This window comes from Schistosoma haematobium, chromosome ZW (assembly GCF_000699445.3).
Source record: "Schistosoma haematobium chromosome ZW, whole genome shotgun sequence".
NCBI classification, from domain to species: domain Eukaryota; kingdom Metazoa; phylum Platyhelminthes; class Trematoda; order Strigeidida; family Schistosomatidae; genus Schistosoma; species Schistosoma haematobium.
Genome location: NC_067195.1, coordinates 25,202,825 through 25,228,866, shown reverse-complemented (window position 1 = coordinate 25,228,866; position 26,042 = coordinate 25,202,825). Strand labels below are relative to the sequence as shown.

At 30.8% G+C, this 26,042-nt stretch overlaps 1 protein-coding gene across 2 annotated transcripts in view; it reads right to left on the bottom strand.

Annotated features, from left to right (window-relative positions):
• Nucleotides 1-11,442: 11,442 nt before the first annotated feature.
• Nucleotides 11,443-26,042, bottom strand: part of GRIK1_1 (Glutamate receptor ionotropic, kainate 1) — a 55,199-nt gene continuing 40,599 nt past the window's right edge. Inside the window, exons 8-17 of one of the 2 annotated variants that reach the window (XM_051210802.1) lie at nt 25,744-25,899; nt 23,261-23,558; nt 20,947-21,060; nt 20,510-20,734; nt 19,472-19,633; nt 18,477-18,657; nt 16,667-16,884; nt 15,477-15,699; nt 13,457-13,716; nt 11,443-12,650 (exon numbers count right to left, since the gene is read on the bottom strand). In XM_051210802.1, the coding sequence (XP_051070822.1) occupies nt 11,994-12,650; nt 13,457-13,716; nt 15,477-15,699; nt 16,667-16,884; nt 18,477-18,657; nt 19,472-19,633; nt 20,510-20,734; nt 20,947-21,033 (2,013 nt within the window). In that variant the 5' untranslated portion in view covers nt 21,034-21,060; nt 23,261-23,558; nt 25,744-25,899 and the 3' untranslated portion in view covers nt 11,443-11,993. The remainder of the gene's footprint in view (nt 12,651-13,456; nt 13,717-15,476; nt 15,700-16,666; nt 16,885-18,476; nt 18,658-19,471; nt 19,634-20,509; nt 20,735-20,946; nt 21,061-23,260; nt 23,559-25,743; nt 25,900-26,042) is intronic. The other variant, XM_012936432.3, reaches the window with a different exon arrangement.

Below are 26,042 nucleotides of genomic sequence, written 5' to 3'. Positions count from 1 at the left end.
CTAAACTTTTCATATATAGTAATACTATTATACTAAGACTAACATAAAAGTTGTCATTTCAAATTAATGATATAATGGAAAGAAACATTTTGGAGATGTTTTGCATGTTAATTAACAAATGTCATGTGTATTTATAGAACATATTACTTTTAGGAAGTTTATTGTGCATAGCCCTTTGACGTAAATATCGATAAATCATGGTAAAAAAAATTACAAATTGAAACGACTTTTGTAGTTTAATATAATGCAAATGAAACAATGTCTGTTGTTCGTACAAAGGATTATGCTTGTGTACATTAGGATTCATCTGCCGCGGATGTTTTATTTACGTGCCAACTACAGTGCGAATCTGTAACATCGAAACTACAGAAATACTCTTTTCAGAACTTCCTTAGTAATCGATCGTAGAAAATACAATCTGGAACATAAGTAATACAACTCACCATCTTCCATCTATTTAGTTAAGTGATTAACCTTACTCTTACAAACGTCAATACCTGTTTCGTTCGTAGTTGAAATTCAGATTATTTTCTTAAAGATATTCTGAAAACTTTGGTAAATGAAGCCTCAGAATTATTCTATTTCAAACTACTATAATGCGTACGAATATCATTTGAATCTATGTATCTAGCAAGTCAACTGCATAACGCTTGATAAATCCGTAGCACCAAATCTATAACGATTATCTATAACTACCAGAATTCGATTATTACATGAATTAGTCTTTAAGTAATGACCAAATAAATTTACCCACATTTCTTCATGAGCATTTCATGCTCCAATGTATATCGAAATGACGTTCTTTATCATGTGAATTCTCGGTCGCTTCATAACCTGTATACTTAGTCTTCTCTAGTGCTATTGTTATTACTTCAAATACTACGGGATTTTTCATGATAATTTTGTTTAGCTATGGTAATGTAATGTGAAAACTTGAACAGATGAATACATATGCCGGGTTCTACTGTGACTAGTCAAACATGAAGTTACTTGAAAATTACAAATACCATGAAAACTGCATGGGTAAAATTATAATGCTTAGTCCCATCTAACGAAGATACTCTAAATAAAACAGTAGCATAAACTATTTAGCAATAGGAAGTCTGATTTCGCAATTCTCATACTTTGCAATATATATTTGCAAAGTAGCAGTAGCTGTGAAGGCACTAAACGTTGTTTTTTCATGATTTGGAACATTATTAGTCATGGATCCGTTTGGGGTGAATTTATAAAACGCTGAATTCTAATGTACCTAAGTACCAACATTTCAAGATTTTAAAGTTTTGGTTATTGAATAACACCCGTGCGCATATCCATCATTACTACAGATATAATGTAGTAATAACATTTAATAAGCCTGATAAAAGATTTCACTGAACTATATAATAAATGACAGCCAAGAGGAAATAGATGGTAACTCGTTACAGCTTGATAAAAGAGCAACATTATTTACGAGTTTTATTTACATACGGTTTTGCTACAAGTGAATAAAAGCTAACTTCACGACGTAAGGAAGATGGCAACGTCTACAGATAAAGAATTAATATGCACCATAAACAGGTCGAGGAATTGCTTTAATGAGCTATTTTTTATGCTTGCTATTGATCAGTATTAACTAAAAGATTCGAATAAATTGAATCGGGTAACCTTAATCATTAATAGTTTACTGTATAAACATTTAATATCGTAAGATGAAACTAACATAACTAGCGGACATTACTAATTTACTAATTTGCATGATTAATGCTTCTTTAGACGTTTATAGTTCATAAAAGTTAAACGTATTTATAAGAAATGAATCTTTTGTATTTCTCAATTAGAATAGTCTGAAATCCAATATACAATTGATTCGCCTTCTACATTACTAATAATTGAAAATATTTTATTTAAGGGTACGTATGACCTAAAGCTGGATAAACAAACATTTCCATGTATTAAATGGCTGAACTAGAAAAGATGGTTTTAAAGATAATGGGATGAAAATTCAGCCATGATTTAAGGCATTCTAGATTTGTAATCCACTGAATATTTGTTTTCTTTTTGAGGTGAAGGTTTCAATTCATTACATTGTTTGATATATGATGAAATTAGAATAAGTTTCATAGTTTATAATAAATTAAATTCATGTTGTATAATAAAATAATTCAACTTTTGAAAGTTGTTTTCCGTATCAAATTAACTGATGTTTGTCTAGTGAAGAGTAGATAACTATTCATCCCCGCTGTTCTATTTTGACTATAAATATGTGGAATAGTTGGTAATTTGCTTCGTCTTCCAGACTTCTATTTGAACATAATCTAACTTATTCAGGAAGTGAACATGAGAGTAATCTTTCTCAAGAAGGCAGAATTTTATATTTTATTGAATTTAAGTGTTAAAGCATGCAGAAATCACCAATAACGAACCTACCAATACTACTGATTTGATAGAATTTTAGAAACTAATTGTAGGCTGAGTAAATAACTTTCTTGTTATTGTTATCGTTGACAAACAGAAAAGCGGTTTGTATGATCTGTTTCAAGTCGAGCGATTGAACATGCTGGTAGAAAAATCAATATGCTGAAAGACGAAGTTATTATTTTACGCATATTACATTTCCTTTTATTCGGTTTTGCTTTCGGCTTTAGTTGTTGTGTATTTGTGGTATTTAAACAGAGTAGATTCGCTTAAAAGCTTCATTCATAGAATCTTATCTCTTGATTTGCTAACATGAAAAATATTTACTCAAAACAGAAATAAAACATTGTTACTTTTAAAATACTGGAAAGATGAACATCTTAAGGTCACATTTGATTTGGGTATAAACTATTCCATGCGCAAAATATGTTTTACAATTTAAGTGAATTTAAAAACGATTTAAACAACGATAATGGTAACGTAGTATTTTAAATAAGTGGTAAATAAAACTTGATTATGTAAATCTTTAATTTCCGTGGGGAACAACATACACAACAATCAGTTCGCTTTCATTGAATAAGTAGTTTATTAGACAGACAAACTTTTAAGCTAATGAAGAATTCATCAATTATATTTTTTCCTGTACTCACCGCTTCCATATTGCTTACTAATGGTGTAAGAATATAACTGATCTTACATATGTTAGATGGTTGAAGAAAGTCGGTGGAAAACTCTGGACTAACTTTTTTTGCTATTTAACATTATTCAACAAGGTGTACCGGTAATCTTGTGGGAAATGCTGATTCGTAGTGCATTCAATCCAGTGTCATCCAGCTTTACAGTTTAAGACATTACCACAGATATTCAGGTCGCAACCGACCCTCTGAAGGATCGAAATATTTACTACTGACTGGTCATCTAGTAGTAAGTAATGTTACATTTGTCCATAAGACTGGAAATTTGTTCCGTATTCTTTAATTTGTCATAGTAATGTTGTATTTACGGTAATACAGTAAAACTGTTGTTATTTAGTCAATACTGTTAAAAATACGTGGCACTGTAATGCTCATGACACTTGTCTGTATTTTACAAATTCCACTGAAAATAAAAGTTGAAGATTTTGAGATTTCAAATTTCTTAAAATAACATTACTTCTCTCTGAACGTTATTCACTGAAAAGCCTTAAATATATAAAATATTCTCAGTATCCAATGGTGGCGTATAGTGCAGAGTTCAAACTTACTAGTTACGTCTTAATATCACCGACAGTTAAATGACGCACGAAAACCCTATGATCTGATTGTTTACATTTAAACTGACTTCTAATAAGATTTACTTTTGTGTTTAATATTGTTTTTTAACTTGGGGATACAATTTCGTTTCAGAAGAATCCTATTCTGCTGAGCGGCTGTCTCACCTACCTATTTCTGTTCATATGGCTCAATATGTCTGTCTTGTAAGGTGTCGATCAAGCACATGGTATCATCGTGTTTATTCTGTTGGTTAGTATTGGATCTATTTCTTTTAAACTATAGAACTTCTTCAGAAAGTCAAAGAAGTCCTAATTCATAACAAATACCACTAGGATGGAAAAATTACTCATCATTACTCATCAGTTAGAAATCTAGGCTCCGATTTTAATATTATTTCACAATGAGTTATTAAGTCATACGAATATATAAGCGACTAGTCAATTAAAATATTCGTTATTTACCATGGGGTTTGTTTGAAAATGAATAGAGGTTTTTGTTCCCTTGAAAAGCAATTTGTTGCAAAACTTTATGAGTAGAGCACTGAACATAATGTTCAAAAAGTTTTATTGCATTTGTGAGATTTTCCGAACTAACAATTCACTGCTTCGTGGATAGAAGATAGCTATCAGTAATAAATTTGCCAGAAAAGTGAATCATGGTCGAATACTATTCAAAAAAGGAGGCCGTATCAAGTAATTTGGTTATTTATGCATATTAATATAACTTGTCGGTGAATATTTTCTGGATTTATATAAATGTATTAGTGATATCAGATATGGGCTATGCAGTCGGAAGATATTGTCAATCAGCTAATTTCTACAGTTTTTAAAGCAGAAGTCTTTCCTGTGTCGGTTAGATTTTAAATTACACGCTAAAAAATGAGATATCCAGACAAAAATGGAAATAAATTGACTACAGTTAAAAAATGTTAATTATAAATACTTCCTGTTTCATAAATTTTAAATAAAGCAAATAAACGGTTCATATTATGTTTCAAATGACAGATTTTTAGTCATAAGAAAAATCAATAGGGTGGGGAATTTTCTGTGATCTTTAATTTTCTTTTAGGTACTCCTACAAAGAGAAGAATATGTTAATAACCAATTAAATGTGCAACAGTTTCTTCAACTCCTAGATTTTGTTATAATTATTTTTGTGAACAGAAACATCTAATTAATTCCAATGAAAATAATAGGCGGAAACGTTTGGTAATTGAATTAAATTGTAAAATATAAAACGTGTGTGAGTCACAATAGGGAAATGCTGAGGATAGATAGTCTTATTAAACCAATTTCTAAAATAATACTTCCGTTAATATGCTGAATTTTGTTTAGCAGAATAAATAATATATAAATAACTTATTTCCATGCATAAAATAATTTGCATAACTAATTCGAAAATACAATTAACTTGAATTTGTTTCGGTAGCTAGTGGTTCAGTAAAAAAAAATTTCAATGTCAATGAAAATAATTGTTAATTTATTTTCATGAATATGTAAAGCACCATATCAGCTGTTGTGACAGAATTCTTTTCTTTTATTACCAACCTTACTGGGTCTGGCATAAATGAGTGAAGTAATTGATCGATTGGATGAATGAAAGCGAAAATTCAACTTTCATAGAACCAGAAAATCTGATCTAAATCGGCAATAAGCATCACTGATTTGATAGGTTGTGTGACAACAGAAATCTCTTTCAAGTATATAATTTTATGATCAAAAATCTATAATTCAAAAGCAAGATTAGAACAGTATCATTTTTGGTTAGGGTAGTTTATCAAATAATTGTTAAATAATTACTTAATGAGGCTGTTTTGACTGGTTTTTTTCCATCTTTATACAACCACACATGGATGGGACTATCAAAGAAAAGAAAAAACAGAGTTGCGTTTTAATCTGTAGTATAAAAATCTTTGTATAGAAATGAATTGTTGCAAATTCTTTGAAGAGTTGGTTAAAGCAGTCAAGTTGACAAATGCTTAGTATGATTAGTAAACGAAATTTTGTTCAACTTACTTAAGATGTTTAACTATTAAATTATTTAACCATGTAGCAATGTATTCTGAAAGGACTTACACATAGCATGATTACTGAATATTTTTAGAGAATGAATTAACATTCCTAATATTTACAAATTGTTTTCATACTCACGAAAAGGAAAATATGCATGTTCCGACCCTATATACAATCGATTGACCATCAATATCCTGATGATTGTTTGTATCTCCTACCATTTAGAATTATGTATCTCTACGGATTAATTATATTTCCCGGTTCTTCCGTGGCTAAACTGTAAAGTAATATCACTTTCTGAAATTTCTGTACAGTACGTATCTGAAAAAGTAAAATGATTGTCCTATATAATAAACACTGCAGCATTATGTTCTTTATAGTTTTAGGGTTATTCAAATTTTTCTGATAAAGTAGGGGAAAAAATTACCTAATCCTGTAGAATCAGTGATTACATTTTCACTTTCTTTTTACAAAATTATTGACTAGGATATAGGGTACTTTAAAAAAATTTCTATTAGTCTGTCTGTTTGCGGTTTTTATAGCTTGAACTTGTAGTAGACAAAATTTGTGCCTCATAATTGCTCTCCAAAAGGTAGTGGTCAGTGTTATTGATGTAAATCTTAACTTTCTGATTCGAATGATTTAAAGGGGTAAGTCATGTGAAAAGTAAAAAGAACTACAAATACATTCCAACACATATTTGTATTTTGACTGCTGTGTAATGGCTGTAAATAAGTGAGGTTTCGTATTAATTTAATTTGTCAGATAGGTGAACGGTTATTTATTTGGAAACGTATTGGATATAAAACAGGATAGCATTTAAAAAGATCAGCATGATTTCCCACTAAGCGACTGAACAGTTCTGGTTATTACGAGTAAATTGACGACGTTGACTTTACGCTCCCTGAAAACTAAAGATCATATTGCAAAAATACAATCATTTGAAATTACGATAACATTTCAGTCGAATTACTTGTTAGGGTTTCATGCAAAGATCTGATTGCTAAATAAAAATTCTCTTCTACAGGAATGCTAGAATTCGCTTTGAATATAACTTAAGCCACAACATGTCTGTATAATTTTTGAAACACTATAATATTACATATGCATTTAAAAAGTTTGTCAGAAATATTGTTTCAAAGTTTAGATGGGACCACCTAGGGACTTCGAATGTCTTTGTGTATTTCTCCTACTGAAACTACTTGAATTTGTTTAGTGCTTCAACAGTACTTTTATTAGAAGCATTGGTTTTATCAAGGGCTTACTAATTTAAGGAAGGACTAATGCAGTGAATAAGCGTCAAGTTTTTGACTAATACTTAAATCAAGCAGCTTAACTTCAATTTACGCCATAACAAGTTGAAAGAATAACAGTGAACCACTGCCTTATATAACCAAATGAGACTTCAATTACTTTATGAATTAGTGCGAGCTGTAAACATAAAGATGACTGTTGTGGATATTTTTCGCAAAATAATCATCGAAATATATTGTCAAGTTTGTTTTTTGTTTTATGTTGTAAAACTCTCCAGTACTAGATTCATTTATAAAAGAGTTAACCAGTATTTTTATTCATCGGCTAGGAAAACGTCTATAAAACAAAAAATCACATTTAACCGTAAAAGCAACAGCGCAGTGTGTTATCAATAAATAATCGTCAACGTATGATGAAAAGGGTGACATATGAATGTAACCTAGTCATCAGATAAAAGTAGATTTCTCTCACCGTTATTGCATTATTGAATATTTTGGCTGAAGCTAAAAAATGTAGAAAACTTTTAGTTAAAAAGTATAATGTAGAACTCAAACTACATTCATTGAGTGTTATGATTCTAATAAAGTTTGGTGTCTATCTCATAAATGAAGCGAATTTATTGTCTACAATTGGAATGATTTTCAGTTCAATACAGTTCTGACTTAGTATTCATTATTTTTGGTTTAATTTTTTCATAATTGTTTCTCATGGAGTTTTACTGCCCTGTCATTAATAATATTTTATGACAACGCGATGCTGATAAAAACCTTTTTATTGGCGCCAATAAATTTTCAATTAAAACAGTTTCTTTCAATGAAATTAATTTCCTTCTTTTTAGTGAATCAATGTTTTGACTAGTGTGTCTTTTAAAACAAACAAAGGAAAGGTTGGAAATATATAAAAAATATCAAGATATTACTCACTCGTTAGTTTCACTTAAGAAATGTAGACAGTTGCTAGTTACTCAATGATTTCACCAACGTTTAGGCCAATTTCAAATTATTGTCCATGGCCCGTTATAATAAGTGTACTGAAACTTGACTAACAGATTCATAAACGAATAAAGGACTATAGTCTCTCATTCTTAACTACTAAGGCGTAAACATCCCAAATATAGAACATTAGAATTATTCTGTTAGTTGAATTTTGAAGCGATTCTTCAACTCTGAGAAATTTTATGTGGTTGTCGTAAAATTTAACTCGTTTCAGAAGAACATTTTAAAACATTTCATACATGCTGTTTATCAAAGAAGCAGATCATTCCGCAAAATAAAAGCTAGGTAATTGTAGATAGACAACATCGGTGATCCGTGTCAATGATTGAGAGCCTATTTGAATTGAATAGAAATGGCGTGACCAACCAGCTTACTCGAAGTCACACTTCACGGTTAGTACCTAACTTGAATTACCGTTTTACCGTATCGCGGTACTATGAATGCTTTGATGACCGTACAACACAATTAACATTATAACAGAAAATATATTAGCAAGAGCAGATACATGAAACAGAGTGAGACCGCTGACACATATGTCACTTCATGGTATGTAAAATTGATTGATGTGCGTCGGCTATCCTCGACCTGTTCGATAGTCAGTGATCTGACCGCCGGATGAATTGGGTAGTGTCATGATATTTCACTAGATTTACATAGTTTTTTCGAAGCATCTTTGTTTGACAGTAGTCATACAATCAAATATTTACTCATCTGAAAACAATTTGTTCGAATATAAGACCTGGATAGGTCAAATGAGGATTGATTCATTTATTTTACGTTCCAGTAATAAGGTGGTTTTTGCAAAGATATATTTATCATTCACTAGGATTTATCTTAAATCTTTCATTGAAGGAAAGCTTTTATTATTTAAATATCAAAAAGCGAGTTTGTAAGGATTATTACCTATCCGTTGTGTTTGTACACATGAAATGAAACAAAAGTTAATAATTATTTGAAACGAGTCAAGCCGAAGCTATCACTAGCCTTTAAAATCAGTGATAAAGTAGTAAAAGTGCATCTTAATCATTGAATAGGAGATTTAACCATCATGAGTTATTTTTAGTTCGTAGATTTGAAACATTTCAATTATGAGTTTCCATTTTTATTAAAACACCTTACAACATTTGAGTTATCTATAAACAATTACTTATTGAAGAAATAAGTCTGCTGAATTTTTAAGCTACTAACTCAAAATCATTTGCTTTGGTTCGGCGGTCTACCCACATCACACTTGAATCACATATGATGAGTAAACATTGTTGAATAATGCAGAAATATGTAAACAAAGGAGTTAAATTAATGCGGTTCAAATAGAAACGTAAAATGAATATACATTGATTAGTTTAGTAAGAAACATATGTAAATCTCATGTAATAACCAAAACTTTTAGTGGTAAATAAACAGAGTGGAGTGGGCTTGATGAAGTAAGATTAAAATTATTATTAAATTTCTTGGCATAATAATCTAGTTACCTCTATAGATAACATTTAAAATAATGCCCGAAAAGTAATTGGGTCTGTGTTGATGAAAGCTGTATTGAATTTTGTTATGTAGAAAACGTAATTGAAACTATTTGCATAAATATTCTATTCATGATTTCTATAAATAAATTCGACTTAATTGTGTTATTTAAAAGCGAACAAGATATGATAATTCTAAAAGGGATATTTTTGATTTAGCTACTAATCCTATTCATTATCATATGGATTAGTGTTTTGAGGAAACGTTGAATAGAGAATAAAAATTGTGATTCGGTAACGAAAATCTTGTTCATCTGTGATTCGTCAATTACAATTACCAAGAAATATATACATTTATATACGTATTCAAAGACTGAAAGAATGATTATTCTTTCTTCACTATATTCCATGATATTTGATAATGACGGTTTTGTAGGTCATTATCACGATAGTTTATTTTACTAATAGTTCATATTATTGACTGTTGATATGTCAGAATTTATAGAACAATATTCCTTCATAACCAATAACCATAATAAATCTTGAAATTGAGAATGTTTTCATTCATTTATATTAAGTATTAAAAAGCCACTTAATATAATACATTTGAAAATTCCCATTAGTCTCTAAGTAAATAGGTTCAGTGGTTTGTTTATTTATTTTCTCTAAAATGCTATTGAATTTTGAAGCAAATGAAAAAGTGATTAAACTTAGAGGACATGATAGGCTTTTCCACTTTCGATCAGAAAATGATAACGTTTCATGACTTGAAAGGTTTGGATCTCTTGTTACGCACTTTATGTTAAATTAATAAATCGACAAATGTTTGTCTTTTTGAAAAAAGTTATTCATTTTAAAGTAACCCGAAAGTTGGACACATAAATCACTGAATTCCAACTCAGTAGTATATGTCCCGGTTTCCAAACGATTCATGATATTAACTTATATGAACGTATATGAATGCTAACGAATATGTAAAGACTAGGCAACTGTAAAATGCTTACTGGTTTTCAGTGATCCTTTAACTATTTTCAATTCTAAGTTTCAATTATTTGTGAAATGCAGTTAGAATCCTTTATCACGTTGTAAAGTTATTGAATACTAAGAGTGAAAAGACCAGTAACAATCGACTGACGTATTGACAGGCAGGACTAGAAACACATCTGTATAAAAGTACATTAGTACTTTGGTCCACTTAACGTAATGTTTCATTAATTAATCCATCTCATGGTACCGCATTTTCGTGTTTAATGAGTAGATATATTGTCTAAGAGTAGTGCATAAAAACACAAAAAAATATATACTACCCCGTAAGAAAGAGTTGTAACCCTATAAAATTCAAGTACTAAGAAATTTATAAGCTGATGAAGCATAAGTAGTTATTTTATTGAATTTATTAGACTTAGTGATTTGATATTACTATTGAGTCTTGGAGTTGTCTTTAATGCATTAAATGATGTTCTTGTATATTTAATAATTACAATTTTGCTTTCCTAGTTCCTTACGTACCCCTAAGATGAATAATAAGACATTTTCAAATCTACGTACACTAAAATAAGCTCGCTTATCATCTTCCCTTAACTTGGTTAGCCTTAGACTGAATAAGCCAATAATTATCCCATTTATAGGATGGGTGAATTCGACTAATGTAAATACAAACATATTTTCATGGATTCAATTGATTTGATCTAATTGTTATTGTATGTTGCCTTAAACATATGAACAATTTATTTGATATTTACCCCATCCTACTTAATTCACATTATTTTATAGTTTACGTAATAGTTGGGCAAATAATTGATTGTGTTCGTAATTAATGTATGTTTTCTATCCCATCACGTAATTTACATTCATCCAAATTTTTAATCTCAGAATTGTAATCGACTTACAATCGTATACAATATTTACAAACGCTTACTAACATAATTATTTTAATGTCAACCCTAAAATCATTTAAGCGGTGAATTAGTTTTGAATTTGAATGTTTCATTTTGATCAATAATTTGAGTTTGTTACTGTAGAACCTAGTGAGAATTTATTCAAGGAAAACTATTCGTTCTTTTTATTATTATGAAATTATTTAAAATGAAAATAATGTTAGTAATCAAATTTGAACCCTAATGTATCATGAAAAACTACACTTTCTGACAAATAAACCACTTTTGGCTAAATTTTGATTATTTCTCATCAAAGTTAATGTTGACGAAGTTCAGTAATTCGTTGAATAATATCTGTTTATAGTATAAATTGTATGCGACATTTGATCTAGTCAATCTGTGCTATTGACAAACTTCATTTGGAGAAATGAAACTTTATATTTTACTTTATTTGTTTATATTCACTTTATATAATTCGTAGTTCTGAACTGAACAAATCAATTCAACTATTTTTTCAAAATCCAACATTACAAAAAGAGGTTACATAAGTTGAATAAAATTATTACTAACATTTTATATGAAACTGAAAGGGATTTTCCAATTAAAACTTTTTGCTTTCTTAAACGTAACGTAGATAATTTCAAGCCTTAGAGTGATTCAGATTTCCAATAAATTAAGGCATAAACTAAAGTGTTGAAAACATTTTTAAAAGTCGCGCGTCAAGTAATTTCTTTTCAAATTGAAATTATTTCTGTTGGTTTATTTGCCATAGTTCGGAATCTCCATTCATATTAGTCATTCCAACGTTGAAATTTGATCGAACTACAGTTTGTGGCATCGTAAAACGCTTAATATCAGTTTCATTATGTATATATGGGTGATGTTGCTGTAATTGTTGATGTGACTGGATGTTATATGCAAGACGGTGTTGTTGTTGACGCGCGTTGTAGGTTTGAGGCTGTGGATCACTTGATATTCCTGCAGATATATCACTTTGATCGAATGAACTAGGACATTGTAGACTTGCACTTTTCTGATCTGTTCGATAAGTTCCTTCTTGATTTTGCTGATTCTGCTGTTCATAAGTAAAAGGTCTGGATTCGGAAATTAACAATTGGTCTCTAGATGTATCTTGTTCAATTTTTGAATTGATTCCACTCATATGAATATTCTTACTGACAGTATTATTATTTAACTTTATATTGTTATTATGATTTTCGCTGAAACCGAATGAATTTGGCGAATTATTTATTGCACTTAAATTATTTGGTACAGATGATATAAGTCGATTACTTGAACGGGATCTAGATAATTTAGGAATGTCTGATCTTAATCGACGTGATGTCGTTAAACATCGTGTAGCGAATTTCAACTCCTTCCACATTCCACGCCAAACAGCTGTCTAAAATTGAAAATGAAAGTTTATTAGTTTATAAATAATAATGTTCCAGCATTGCTTTAATGGATTTCACAAACAACAAAATCAAAAGATAATCATATATCTTTAAACATCCAAACACTTAGTCTCTGAATAAGGAAGTTAGTGATTAACGTTTAGGTGGACGTTTATGGCGCCATGTTTGAAATTTAGATAGTATTGGAAATTTGGTGATGGTGCGTCTTAATGCCATATATTGGAATCATCAATAGTAATTTCATCCTTTAATAGTAATAGCGTTGATTTTTAAAGTAGCATCTGGACAATACAAGTAGGACTTATGATTATTTGTGTATATTTCAGTTTGCTGAATATTGTTGGGAGTCACGAAACACTAGGCTGACTTCCTATCATTTGGTCTATGAAAGAATTACGACTCCATACACTGGATTGTGTACAATCACAGAATATCTGCTATTTTTATTCCTTTAGCTTTCATCTAAATCAGACGGAAACCTTCAAACGCCTATATTTAAATTTAGAAAATGTATCCCAAGATTCTCCTGGATTCTCATTCTATACGGATGACATCGTCATCATATCGAAATAAAGATTTCAATTAATACAGTAATTTCTATGAGAAAATGCCTTTTGATTATTTTCGTATCGAAATTTTAGTAGTCCAACTTGCGAAAGTACCTAGATTATGCTTCATGGAGAAATAAGAGATGGTATAGTACACTGCTATGGAAATACTATGACAGAATTAACTAATAAATGCTTTGTATAAATATTTCAGGACTCTAGTACATCACACATCGATGGATTACCTTTTGCTGATCTCTTGTTGCTACTAAAAATTCAATAATCGATACGGCGAATCCCATAAAAAATCCGATCAGTAAGACAATAAATACACCACCAACTTGTTCTACACCCAATGGACTTGGAGCTTTACCTGATTCACGTAATAAAGAACATGGTTCCGTGATATTAAATTCATTCCACCAAATACGTTTTAATTTTGCCAGAATTTGAGCATTCTGTAATTTTAAAATTGATTTCGATACGGGATCCCTCCACGGTGAACCTTAATATTATAGTTAACCAAATGGGTAAAAGCAGATGATGAATGTGTAATAGAAAAAAATCAAAGCTTATTTCGGTTAATTAAAATTGGGCGAAGTATGGTAAACTGAGTATTTTCATTTCTTCAGTTGGATTGCACTTATTATACAACAGTCGTAGTGGTGGGAAAAGAACAAACATCCTATAGCTATGTTGATAAACAACTTCCCAACATTGATCTTTCGACTTATCTTGATGGAACTATAAAAATAGTGCTCATATATAGAGTTCGTGAGAAAATGAAGTTGTGATTAACGATTTGTGAACCAACAACACGCTGTAATTTAAAACTTTAGGTAGCATCCTTTTGTAATTAGAATTAATATACATATATATCTCATATCACATCAAAACTCTATTAGGATGTTTCTTAATGTTAACTCTCATTACCGTTGTCTCTGCCGTTTTATTTATTCTTAAGGTTCCATAAAATTCCTTTACAACACTTTCTAAACCTCTTTTTTCATCAGTTAGTCTTAAACGGTGATCGTAAATTAGCTATGATGATTTCATACTTTCTGATATGGACAGATATTTTAATGAAAACGTCTTCCGTTTCCTGACTCAAGAAAACTTAGTCTTCATTGTTTAGAATTTCTTTTATACGAGTTCCACAAACAGATGGTAAAGATGTAGCACATTTGACCACCTATGCAATCAAATCTTCGGTATGATTATCACATTCCGCCATATTTGCACCAAGTTTGAAATGAAGATATTTTTCATAGCCTCGTACCAAACTTTCTATGCACAAGGATTCTCATTTAGTATATCATTGTGAAGTAGTTTCATTTACTTATGTGTAAAAGAGAAGTGTTTGCAGACTATTGCAGTTGTAAATGAAAAAAGAGCAAAAACATAATATTAAAAATGAATCTCAAAGATCATGTTTTCAAATGAGACTATAATCAGCACGTATTTGATCGCACTATAGTATAGAAATTTTCAAAGATTCATAATAGAACCACATCGTTCTAATCTGAAACGTTCATGATAATGCTGGAAACCACTAGGCTGTGTGATCTTTAGGCGTTTGCTTAAAATATCATGTGACATCAAAACTAGCTTAACATGACTACTCATTAGTATACCAGTAGTCATTGTTGCTTATAGCCAGTGTTAAAAAACCATACTTTGTATGGAAGCAGGTGAGATATCAGGAGTAAAGGGACTCAAACCAATCAACAGTTTACTTATGTCATATATTGATTCAATGAAAGTATGTTGAATTCTCAATCTCAAGACTCAATGATAGCTATGATCGAATAACGTCTGTAGGACTGAAAGAACCATATTTCACTATTAGATTATAATAGCACAAAAAGTGTCCTGAAAATTTTTAAGGTGATATTTAAGAAAACTGTAAGCACTTAAATTTCTGAAAAGTAACCTCAAAGCGATTTTGTTCGAAACCGTCTGAAGATATCTTGATTGCTGAAAAATACCACTAACATCGATCCGTAAAACTAACGATGGAATTCAAACACTTGTAGAGATTGATATTGTTACCAATGTACTAAGAAGTCGAAAATTTCTTCTTCTGCATTACTTTTAACGAGTTTGACATAATATGTGTAGCGTGGTTTAAACTGAAACTTTTGAAAATATGATCAAAAATAACATTTCAAGCATCCCTACACATTAAATTTAGTTCAATCTCCCCTTGGTCTAATTTTCAAATGACAGAAAGACAATGTCAACAACACATTCCAAAACAATTACCTTGTGGAAATCCGATCCCATAACCTTTAGAATCAAGCAATGTTCCAACTTGCGTTAGACGACAATCTCTCTGAGCATAATATTCATTCCAGGTTGATTCTAAGATGAAGGCATAGTTACCTTGTAGAACACGTTCAATCCCCTCTTGAGTGGTTGATACAGTAGCATCTGGATATTTGTCCATGAATTCACCCATTTTCTTAAACGTTGGTAAAGATGAGGTCTGTTGATGAAAACAATATAATATGCAAACTGCCTTACTAGATAGGTATTTCTCAAAGGAAGGGATAAAATAAGACGAATATTTTGTAGGCGTTGGGAGCATTCTAAACTAGAGTAGTGGAAGAAGTATTCGCCTCAAATCTATCATGTTGTAAAACAGCACAACTGTGATTAATAATTACTAGGCAGTGATAACGGCTCAAATTTTGAAGCTGAGTAATGAAGATTCCCATAAGACTGCAGGTAAACCTTGCGTACCAACTAGTGTGAAACACACGTTCAAGGTACCCTGCCGACTTACCCTCATAATTATTACAAAATATCACAATTCTAGTTATTCGAAAGTTAACGAAAAATTATAACAAATAAACTATTGAAGAGTTCCGAATATATTTATGTGATAACATAATCATCTATAAATCAACAGTGTATTCTCAAACATCTAACTGTAAATGAATTTTAAGAACTGTTTTTTCTCAATATCACATGAATAACAACGCTTAAGCATTGACTGTAAGACCTGATAATTCTGGACACAGTCGTAGGTACATACTTTCTAGATGCTTTGCACTATGACAGAACAACTATCCATCGCTACCTGGTTTTCAGTGATACAACAACTGAGGTTACTATGTGAAGAGCTACACTAAAAAATTAAATGAATCTCTACAAAACACTAAGAAATATATTAATTTTGAATGGTTTTAGCGTTGTTTAGCGTGCAACGTGTTTATCTCAATTTTTAAACTTTCAGAACACATCTTTTTGACGACATTCCACTACAACGGCTAAGAACTAAAATATAACTATGAAGTGGAGCATTTTAAAACATCGTGTTAGATCCAAAATCACTACCATATAAAATTATGTAAGAACCTATTATATGCATTATTTACTGTTTATGCATTCTTACAAAACGCAATCAATATCTGTCCTTTCTAGTTAGATAGTAGCAAATTATAGCTTACTCTGAAAAAATCACGGCTTGATCCACTTTTCAAGGTTCCGTATTTAATTTTTTCTTGATTAGCTAAATCTTCGGCGCTTTCAATGGGTGATTTCATATTTTCAACTGTCAAAAATGCAGCTAAATTAGCTGTGTATGTAGCAATAATAATCAAGGCGAAAAACCACCAAACTCCTGTTAACAATCGTGTTGAAGTAGCGTGTGGTGCAAGTTCAGTTCCTAGATTTTAAACAAAGAAGAGTAACTTGAATGAAAGCCTCATCATTGAATATAGAGATAACATATGACATTTCTACACACTCAGCATCATAAATAAGAAGGAAAAATACTGCAGATTTCAAAAATACATAATATTTTGAGAAAACTTGAGATTAGCGGTGTCGTATTTGTTTCGGATCCTTGCTTATAAAGGAATAACTTTTAACAATTTGATTGACCTCTATACTATACTAATGTATGAGTAAGCAAAATTTGGATAAACCTCAAAAAAGCTACCTTTCAGTTATGTAAGATGTGAGACTATGGTTTAAATACCGTTAAAGACCAAGAAACAGTGAATAGCATTTTATTTTAGCATAGGACTTTTGAGTAGTGCACGTCCATGATCAACGAGAAATCGAACATAAGACCTTCAGACCATCAAGTTGGTTTGACAAGGAAATGTGGAAAATATCACCGACGGAAATGAATGATGGTTGTGCATAATCAAAACCTGACTGACGTTGGGGCTGCAAATTCTTAGACTGCAACTCAGTGATCGGAAGGTTTAGTGCTCAAGGTTCTATGTTCGACCCCTTGTTGGTTATGGATATGACCTGACTAGAAGTTTTTACAAGTGTGAGGCAGGCTTCCAATGCTAACTCGCTTTCAATGGTTGTATAACGAGGTTCATTCAGTGATATGAAACTTCAAATCTGAAAACCTCCACAACACCTTATAAAGTAAGCTTTTACTTCCATGGTAATTTTTATCGTTAGTGGGCAAAAGAAGAGAGATGAATTCAATCGCAAAACTACCACATTTTTATGCAAGTATAATATAATGCAAAAATTTAATTTATTTTTATGTTAAACAGGTTTTTAAACTATCACTGAAGGTAATGATGGATTTTATAACTTGGATAACTTAGTGATAAAGCCATGATAGAATGCAACAACTGTAAACCTTTATCATATTCCAGTAGTCTAAAAACTTTAATGTCCTTAAACTTGTCAAATAATTCATTTTGCATATGATAAATACACTAAAACATTGTAAAAGTTACTAAAATTCGCATATAGAATTACATAGCTACTAGACAATTCAGTGTCGAATTATTTATGAGAATGCATTCGCGCTAAGGTTTAGTTTAATTAAATCTCAATGAAAGACATATTTAATGACATTAAACCTTAAACCATGAAATGGACACGTTTACCAAGTAACGTAAATACAGAAGGTCAACAGTGGGTAATGTTTATTCGAGTGGTATGTACAGATTAGTTCAGATCTGTAGTTGGTTCTAATCACGGGACGAAATTATTTAGTGATAAAATATTACACAACTTCGTATCAGTTGCAATTGATTTGAAGCTACTTTTTAATATCAATAAGATGATTAATATTCCATTATTGGATTACAGTACACTAAATCAATATTGTGTAAAATGACAGTAATCAACTTTCGTTTATCACGTAATTGATAAACTTCTTGGTTCGCTAAATGGAGAATTCCAAATGAATTTGTTTCATGTTGAAACATTTAAATCTTTGTTTTTATCACCAATTTACAAATGGAAAAAACAAAATTATTGTAAGATAAAACCTGATACCTTGATTCAGTAAAGCAGATACATTATAATAGAAGCTGTTTAATAGTGTGAATTGATTTTTTCTTGTATCGCCACCTTCTTCACAAGGATGTGTTGCTGTCCATTCATGTGGAGAAAGACGGGCAGCAACAAATAAGCACAAACACACAGCTAAATACGTGAAACCCACGTATAACCATACCTGAAAATCAACAAAAGTTCGGTGATGCAAAATGGTTGGGGTTAATGTTAAAGCATATCAAACAAATATGTTTCTAGTAGAAAGATCCTGGTATTCAGTTCTACATAAACTAAGAATGTTTACAACTACAATATTGTACGTGAAATATATTGGCAAACAGAGTTTTAAAGGTAAATCAACATGATAATTACTACCATGCAATAGAGTAGTAGTAGATAAGATGTTAGTTTATCAATACAATACTTTATTTTATGTCCCATGTTTTGCAAACAACAGCTGGAATGGTTGATATGGACTCTAAATAAGCATTTTCACCCAGTGAATTCGTAGTGATCAATTTTAAATAGTTAGGCAGTAGGTCATTAATTTGTTAAGCTTCATATTTTTCTGTTGTTGACATTTTAGATTATAGATGATCAATTCCCACTAAAATATCTGCATCCCGAGTCAGATATCTCGATGTTTAAATGTAGTCAGAAAATTATGTCAAGTTGGAGTGAGAATTAATAATTTTGATCTTGAAAGTCAATACTGGCTAAATTAAAACCCTCGTGAATAATTTTATACCCATTGAACAAGTTAGCGGCTATTTGGACTCATTCGGTTAATCTTTGTCTTAAGTGACAGGTACTCAGTTCTAATTCTACTGTGTACACCAACAGTGGGATTTAGTCACATCCAGGTAACAAGTATCAATTGAGACGAAACTATAGTTAATGAACACCTTTGTTTTTTAAACGACACAGAAATAAAATTACTATAAATTAAAATTACGTAAAATAACTTAATTGTTCGAGCCAGTAAACTAGCTTACTTGTGGTGAAAGTGGTTGAAGAAATGAAAACAATGATGGTTTCTGACTTTTTGGTCTTGTAAATAAAATACTCCCACCCAAAGTCATCCACGGTGTACTAAAATCAACAAGTTTTTCACGTTCATATGTTATTGTAAATCCGGCTACAGCCATATCAGCTTCCTGTATACAGAGAAGAACAAAGAGGGAATCTATTAGAATAATTGATTTTTATTATTTATGATTAATTCGCTAGACACGTTCTTTTTAAAATTAAAATAGTTGCCAACCACAGAGGTTATCTCATCTGTGTATAATCTAATTGAGTTTATTTCGATGCATTATAGTACCGAATTAAAGCAAATTAAAGGAAAAACTCACTTTAAATCGACAGTTAATCAACGTTTTATTTGTTGAAGGTTTGTTTGTCTGAACCTACTACAAGAGATTAGTGTTCTCTGTTTAACTTAATTATTATACTAAATTTATTAACAATTTATTTAGATTATATGTTCAGATTTTATGATGATGGAAGTTATTTACCTCAAGAACAACAATGTATAGACCTTTTTTACGACAGAGCTGATTTAAATTTTATAAAAAACACAAGTCTCATCCTTATCATTACCTTCTACCAATGTATTTGACTTCTGTTTATAAAGCATGTTTTTAACTTAAGTTTAACATAACTCCAATCAAGTACAATCTGAAGGAGCCAGGTTTGATCTGATGTGAAGTCATATGTTCACAACTCCGTAAAAACTTGAACCTTAATGAACATTTATTCGTTTTCCTTGAAATTGCGATGTTTCTTCAACTGACTACTTTGTGATGAAAATTACTATTAAATTATAAAAACAATATGTAATTTGACATAAAGAGTGTCAAGGTAAAAGTTACTATTTAATTTTAGGCCTGTTTACAAAAATAAGTCATTCAGAAAGGTAAATTGTGTAGAACAACAATAAATACATCGAATAAAATATTTTTTGGGCTAGCTTTATAACGATTAATAATGATGAAATAAAACCAATCGTATTTCTCCTTAACCACACTTACCTCTCTGATCAGTTCTCCCATTATGCCATTATAGAAAATGGTTCCGTTTCCAACGTCTATACCTGATCCATATTGTCGGTCTGGTGTTATATGAACTGTATAATTAAATCCAACATCTGATGCGATATGATTCAACAGATCAATACAATATCCCATCCATGCATCAGGTGTACCTAATGGTCTATCATATGCATCAAACTTGATTGGAATCATGAATGGGGCATCCTAAAAATTTCAAGCAATCAAAACACTAATGAGTTATTATGATGAAACCAATGATTTCTTTGACTTTAATGTCAATATGTTTTCTAGGATTTTTTCTTTATTTCTTATTAAATGTATATTACTTAATCATTTTGATATTTTGTTAACATCTATAAATAATAAGCAAGTAATTATAATGTCATATTTTCTATTGTTCATCAGTGAAAACTTACAGGGATTGTTGTGACTTTCAAGACTACACCTTTGATTTTGGGTAACTGTTTTGGTAACGTTATTGCAGGTTGCTTTGCAACTTTCATTCTTTCATCTATATTCCATACTCCAGTCTGATAAAAATAAATTCCGTGGAGCAAGTAATTAGTACAATAAAGGGCTAGAAATTTCTATTAGCAAATATATAGTTGTGTATGCAATTACGGTTATGTATAAATAATTGTTTTTATCATAGGAGCTAACATTTTCGAACGACAGAATGAATATTAACGTAAAGCTTTACAGCCAAAAAATGTAGTTCAGAACACAATAGATTCTGTTAACTGAAATTATTTCTTTTTTAAACATATTGATATCACCAGTGGTTCGTGTTGAAAAAAATTGGACAGTCGATGCAACAATAAATCAAAAATTTATTCCTCGTGGATTTCTCACTCATCCTCAATAGGGGGAAGAAATCAAAACGAAACATTTTACTTAGTCAGCCAGTTTTTATTGCTGAAAAAAAGTATTATTAATGTAAAATTTGAATCTGTTTTGTCCTGTACACGGTCTGGATAAGTTAAACAAAGGTTTTATATGTTCAAAGTAATAATGAGACGAAGGTTTCTGAAAATTTATTACCGCTTAATAATGGAGTTTGTGTTTAAATAATCAATCTTTAAACCATGTTAGCTAACAAGATCAATCCTTGGTTTCTATTTGATTTAATTTTTGAGTATTCAGAATTAAGGAAAGAGTAAGATGATTAAGGTCAGCTGATGGATTTAAAAACACCTGCTGGTTTAAATTGTCACAAGCGATCTGTATAAATTATATTTTAGTAACTTACCCTCCGAATTAAATATGTGCTCAAGGATGAACAATCAGCCAGGCAGTAAATATAAACACTGGTTTTGAATAAGCAAGAACCCTTAGAGTTTGTCTTATAATTCACTTGTTTGTAGGATTATTTCTTTTATATATTATCCGTCAAATTATTTTCAGATTGTAGCCCACCACTATCAAATGATCACATAGTGTGTTTGAATGTTCACTGGTCTACTAACATTTTCCCACCGGTGAAGTGAAAATACGGGAATACTTAATAATTTTATTTGGAACTAGTCAAATGAAAGATAAATATCTGAAACCTAAAGGATTTAAGGACTATGTAGCTTAATTTTTACTGGTTAAACCGAGCGGCTGTCGCACTTAGTTCAAACTTGAATGAAGACTTTATTCTAACTCATTTACTCTGAAGGACTATATCAGAGATAGGAATGGAGATTCTCAGTAATAGTTCAGTTTGTAATATGGCATAAATATTGTATAAAAAGTTCAAACTAAAGGCAAGGGGCCATTGAATGCTGACTTTCATTAATTCTCAAGCTCATAGGTTTTAGTAAAATTAGTCTGATGGTTGATGGGTTACATCAAACTATTAAATGAATGGATCGTACTCTTATACGATAAAAATATTTTCTCCCCCACTTCTGATTAATAGAGAATAGTAGATTAAATGCTGTAACAATCTAGTGTAACTATTTCATATGAAGCGATAGCTATGGAGTCCAAAACCGCATATCAGAAAAAAATTATATTTACACACTATAGCAATGATTTTAATTTCAAATATTATTCTATTTCAAATCATAATCTTATGTTGGTAATTCAAGATAACTAAAGTTGATTTGATCTTAGTAAGTCGCCTAGCTGTTTGATACTCTATACACACTTTTTTTAACATTTACATGGTGTGTTAGCTAATTAAACGGCTGATAGGTGTGTTACAGGACGAAATCTGTGAAACCATTTTAAAAATAATTTACTCAAAAAATGAATTATGAATTAAAATTAGTAGCTACACCTTAATTGTAAAAAAATGTATGGCAAAAGTTTGAAAGAAAACCCTTTGTATACCAACAGTAATACATCTTGGAGTACTAAACATTTGTACTGGTCCATTAATATTTATGTTGTACACTGATCTTATCAGTTAATCAGTGAATTGGTTTGATGACTATAATACATTCTTACGTATGCCTTAATAGTAAAACACATTCCTTGAAAACAACAAACCTGCACCAACTCAATCCAACAATCTCATATGAAAATTTACGGAAATGACTCAGCACCTGATGTATATATGATAATTATATGAACATGTGTACAATAGACAGTTGCGAATAGATACTTCTTTATCAAGCAGAGTTTAGTACTATTTAAAGAATGAATAGTACTCTATGAAGGGAAAAGGTTATTATAAATTTAGATTGCTATTACTAGACCTTAGAAGTTAAGTGGGAACACATTTTATCATTCATTACTTACAGGTTTAAATCCACCCTGGGTTAGTTCCAGAGTAGTTAGATCGAATAATGTTCTTAAACCGTGTTTGTCAAAACGGAAGGGACTTGTTAAACCCCGAATAGTTTCTGACGCTACCTATAAGATTTTGAAAAATAAGATCCAAATGTAAGCTGTACGAGTTGATTTTGTTATTCCGTTTACATAGAAACAAAATATTTTGTATTCTATGCCAAGATAATTAAGCAACTTCTTTTCTGACAATAATGGTCAACACCATATACGGTAATAGTGTTGTGCATAATGTTGTGTTCTGTGTCCTCTGATATCACAAAGTAAATAGAGAATGAACAAAATTATTAGAAACATACAAACAATTAATGATGTCTAATCTGTGAGAAAACAGGTGGATGACAAATAATTAACTGGTAAATCAAGCACGAATGTTATTTTGCATTTTTCGATTATGTAACTACATTGTGAATGAAGTCTCACTATTTGTTCTTAAGGTGTGAGACATGTAAAAGACATTCAGAGCAAATAGCGTCTTTCACCCTTAAAAATACCTCTAGATTAAATTAAATACTGATAATTCTTCATCTATCTAGTGATTTAAACCGGATAACGCAACAAAGTAAACCAAATATCTGTGGTGTAATGAATATTGATAAACATGGGTCTTCAAAATATATTCTACTGGTATTTATCGTAGATCATCTAAAGAATATAAAGTCTTGCTTTTGCTGATGTGTATCATTGTCAGATTTGAAATATATTGAGAATTTTGATTTTGATTTATCCACATACGTAGCTGACGCATTTCATCCTAAATAAACACTAGGGCTATGTAACGCTCGATTAATTATGATCTAAGGATATTAGCCGACGTAATTGCACTTAGACTGCATTTTCCATTCAGGAATACATAGTATACGGCGTTAATACCCGTCATTTAACGTACTATAGCCCCACTCAAGCCGGTATTATAATAAATTTCAAGTATTTCGGTTTATAGGAAATCCACGGTAAGACTTCATATTTGAGGCAGATCTAATTTCATGATTCACACTCCAGATTGAAAACATTATCAATACCTTCTCTTCTGCTTTTAGCCATATGAATCGGAAAATTTGAAGTAGACCAAAGTACACCAAAAACTTCCGGTTATTCAGCTTACTGATAGACTGGTAACCATAACGAATAGAACTAATTGATTTGAAATGATTTGTCAGTCACTGATTTGTACGATTAATTACAATAGTTTGACTGTGATAATTTAGCTATCCAAATAGACTTTTAACTATCAGGGTATCGTTAACTTATAATGTTAGTTATCTGCAACATAATCTACGAAGAATAATTATAGCCTTGATAGGACTTACTATCAAGTTAGTAAGTCAATAAATAGATCGAAATTCATAATATCAATAACTTTTGATGTTGCTAGTTTAGATCTTTAGTTTTACAAAATCTGAGTGCTTTCAACTTGTTATCTGCAGCGCCACGATAATCTAGTCCGTAATGATACTTATTAGTAACTTAACCACTTTTTATGATTATTGAGGTCATTTAGATAATTTCCAAATGTTTCATTGAGTGTCCACAACATATTTACGTAGTCATTGATTTATCGAACTTGGGTGAACATTAATTCCAGCATACACCTCATAATATGATTGCTAGAAAAGTCACAGTATAAAGAAAAACCATACCGTTTAAACTATTTAACTGTATTAGAACGATTGTGAATCCCGCATCAAGAGAACTCTAGTCTCAATTCAATTGTTCGACAAAACATGGATACACAAAGCCAAGACATACTAAAGGAAAATCTAATTGTTTTGACCAACTTATCGTAGTCATTCGTTTACGTCATCTTTTAATGAGTTTTGCCTATCTTGTTGATGTAAATTTTAAATGAATACACCCACACTATCTACTTTTTGATGCCATTGTGTGATTCTTAGTTAGTGCATTATATACACATAAATTGATCTATTTTTTTAAGTCGCAAGAAGCCTGGTGGTCTTTAAACTGTTAATATATTTGCTGAGATAAGGTTTTAATCTGTTGATTAGACAAAGAGTAAAACTACTTCCTTAATGAGAGATACATTCACCTTTATATGGTTGTATGTCCGATTGTGTTCCCATGTTTTTGAGTTCAACCCAGGTTTTCTACAAGACAGGGCATCCTCTGCATCGTGCCCGTCGTTTGAAGGAAAAAACACAGTAAATAAGGATTTATATTTACACCAAAACGAAATGAAAACTATCTAACTACACGGAATTCCAGTCTTCATTTACATGGATTAAAAGTTAGATTTTATGTAACTATGTAGCATTCACCACTGAACATTATTAATTAATTATTTATTTACCGTATGTGTACAGTTTATAGATATTGTAAAATCGGAATGTTACAACTAACTAACTAGCTAAATTATCTGGTCGCACTTCTGTCTATTAGTTTTTAAACTAAACAACAATTTACAGTAAGTAACATACCGATTTAACTGCATTGATCAGACTTAACCCAAGAGGCCATAGACCTGGTGGACGTTCACAGCTTAATTTCTGTGGTAACAATGGTCTTGTTCTTGTCACCGTACTAAGTCCATGTGCTAGAAGTATAAGGCTATCGTAAATTAAACTGAATTGAATCTAATTGAAAAATACAATAAAAATTAAATATACCTTTTATTAAGATATGTTAATTATATATTGATAAAGATGAATATATATAGAAAAAATCTTTGAACAGAACATAAAGTTCCACAGCACGAGAGAATCTCCGACACGTTAGT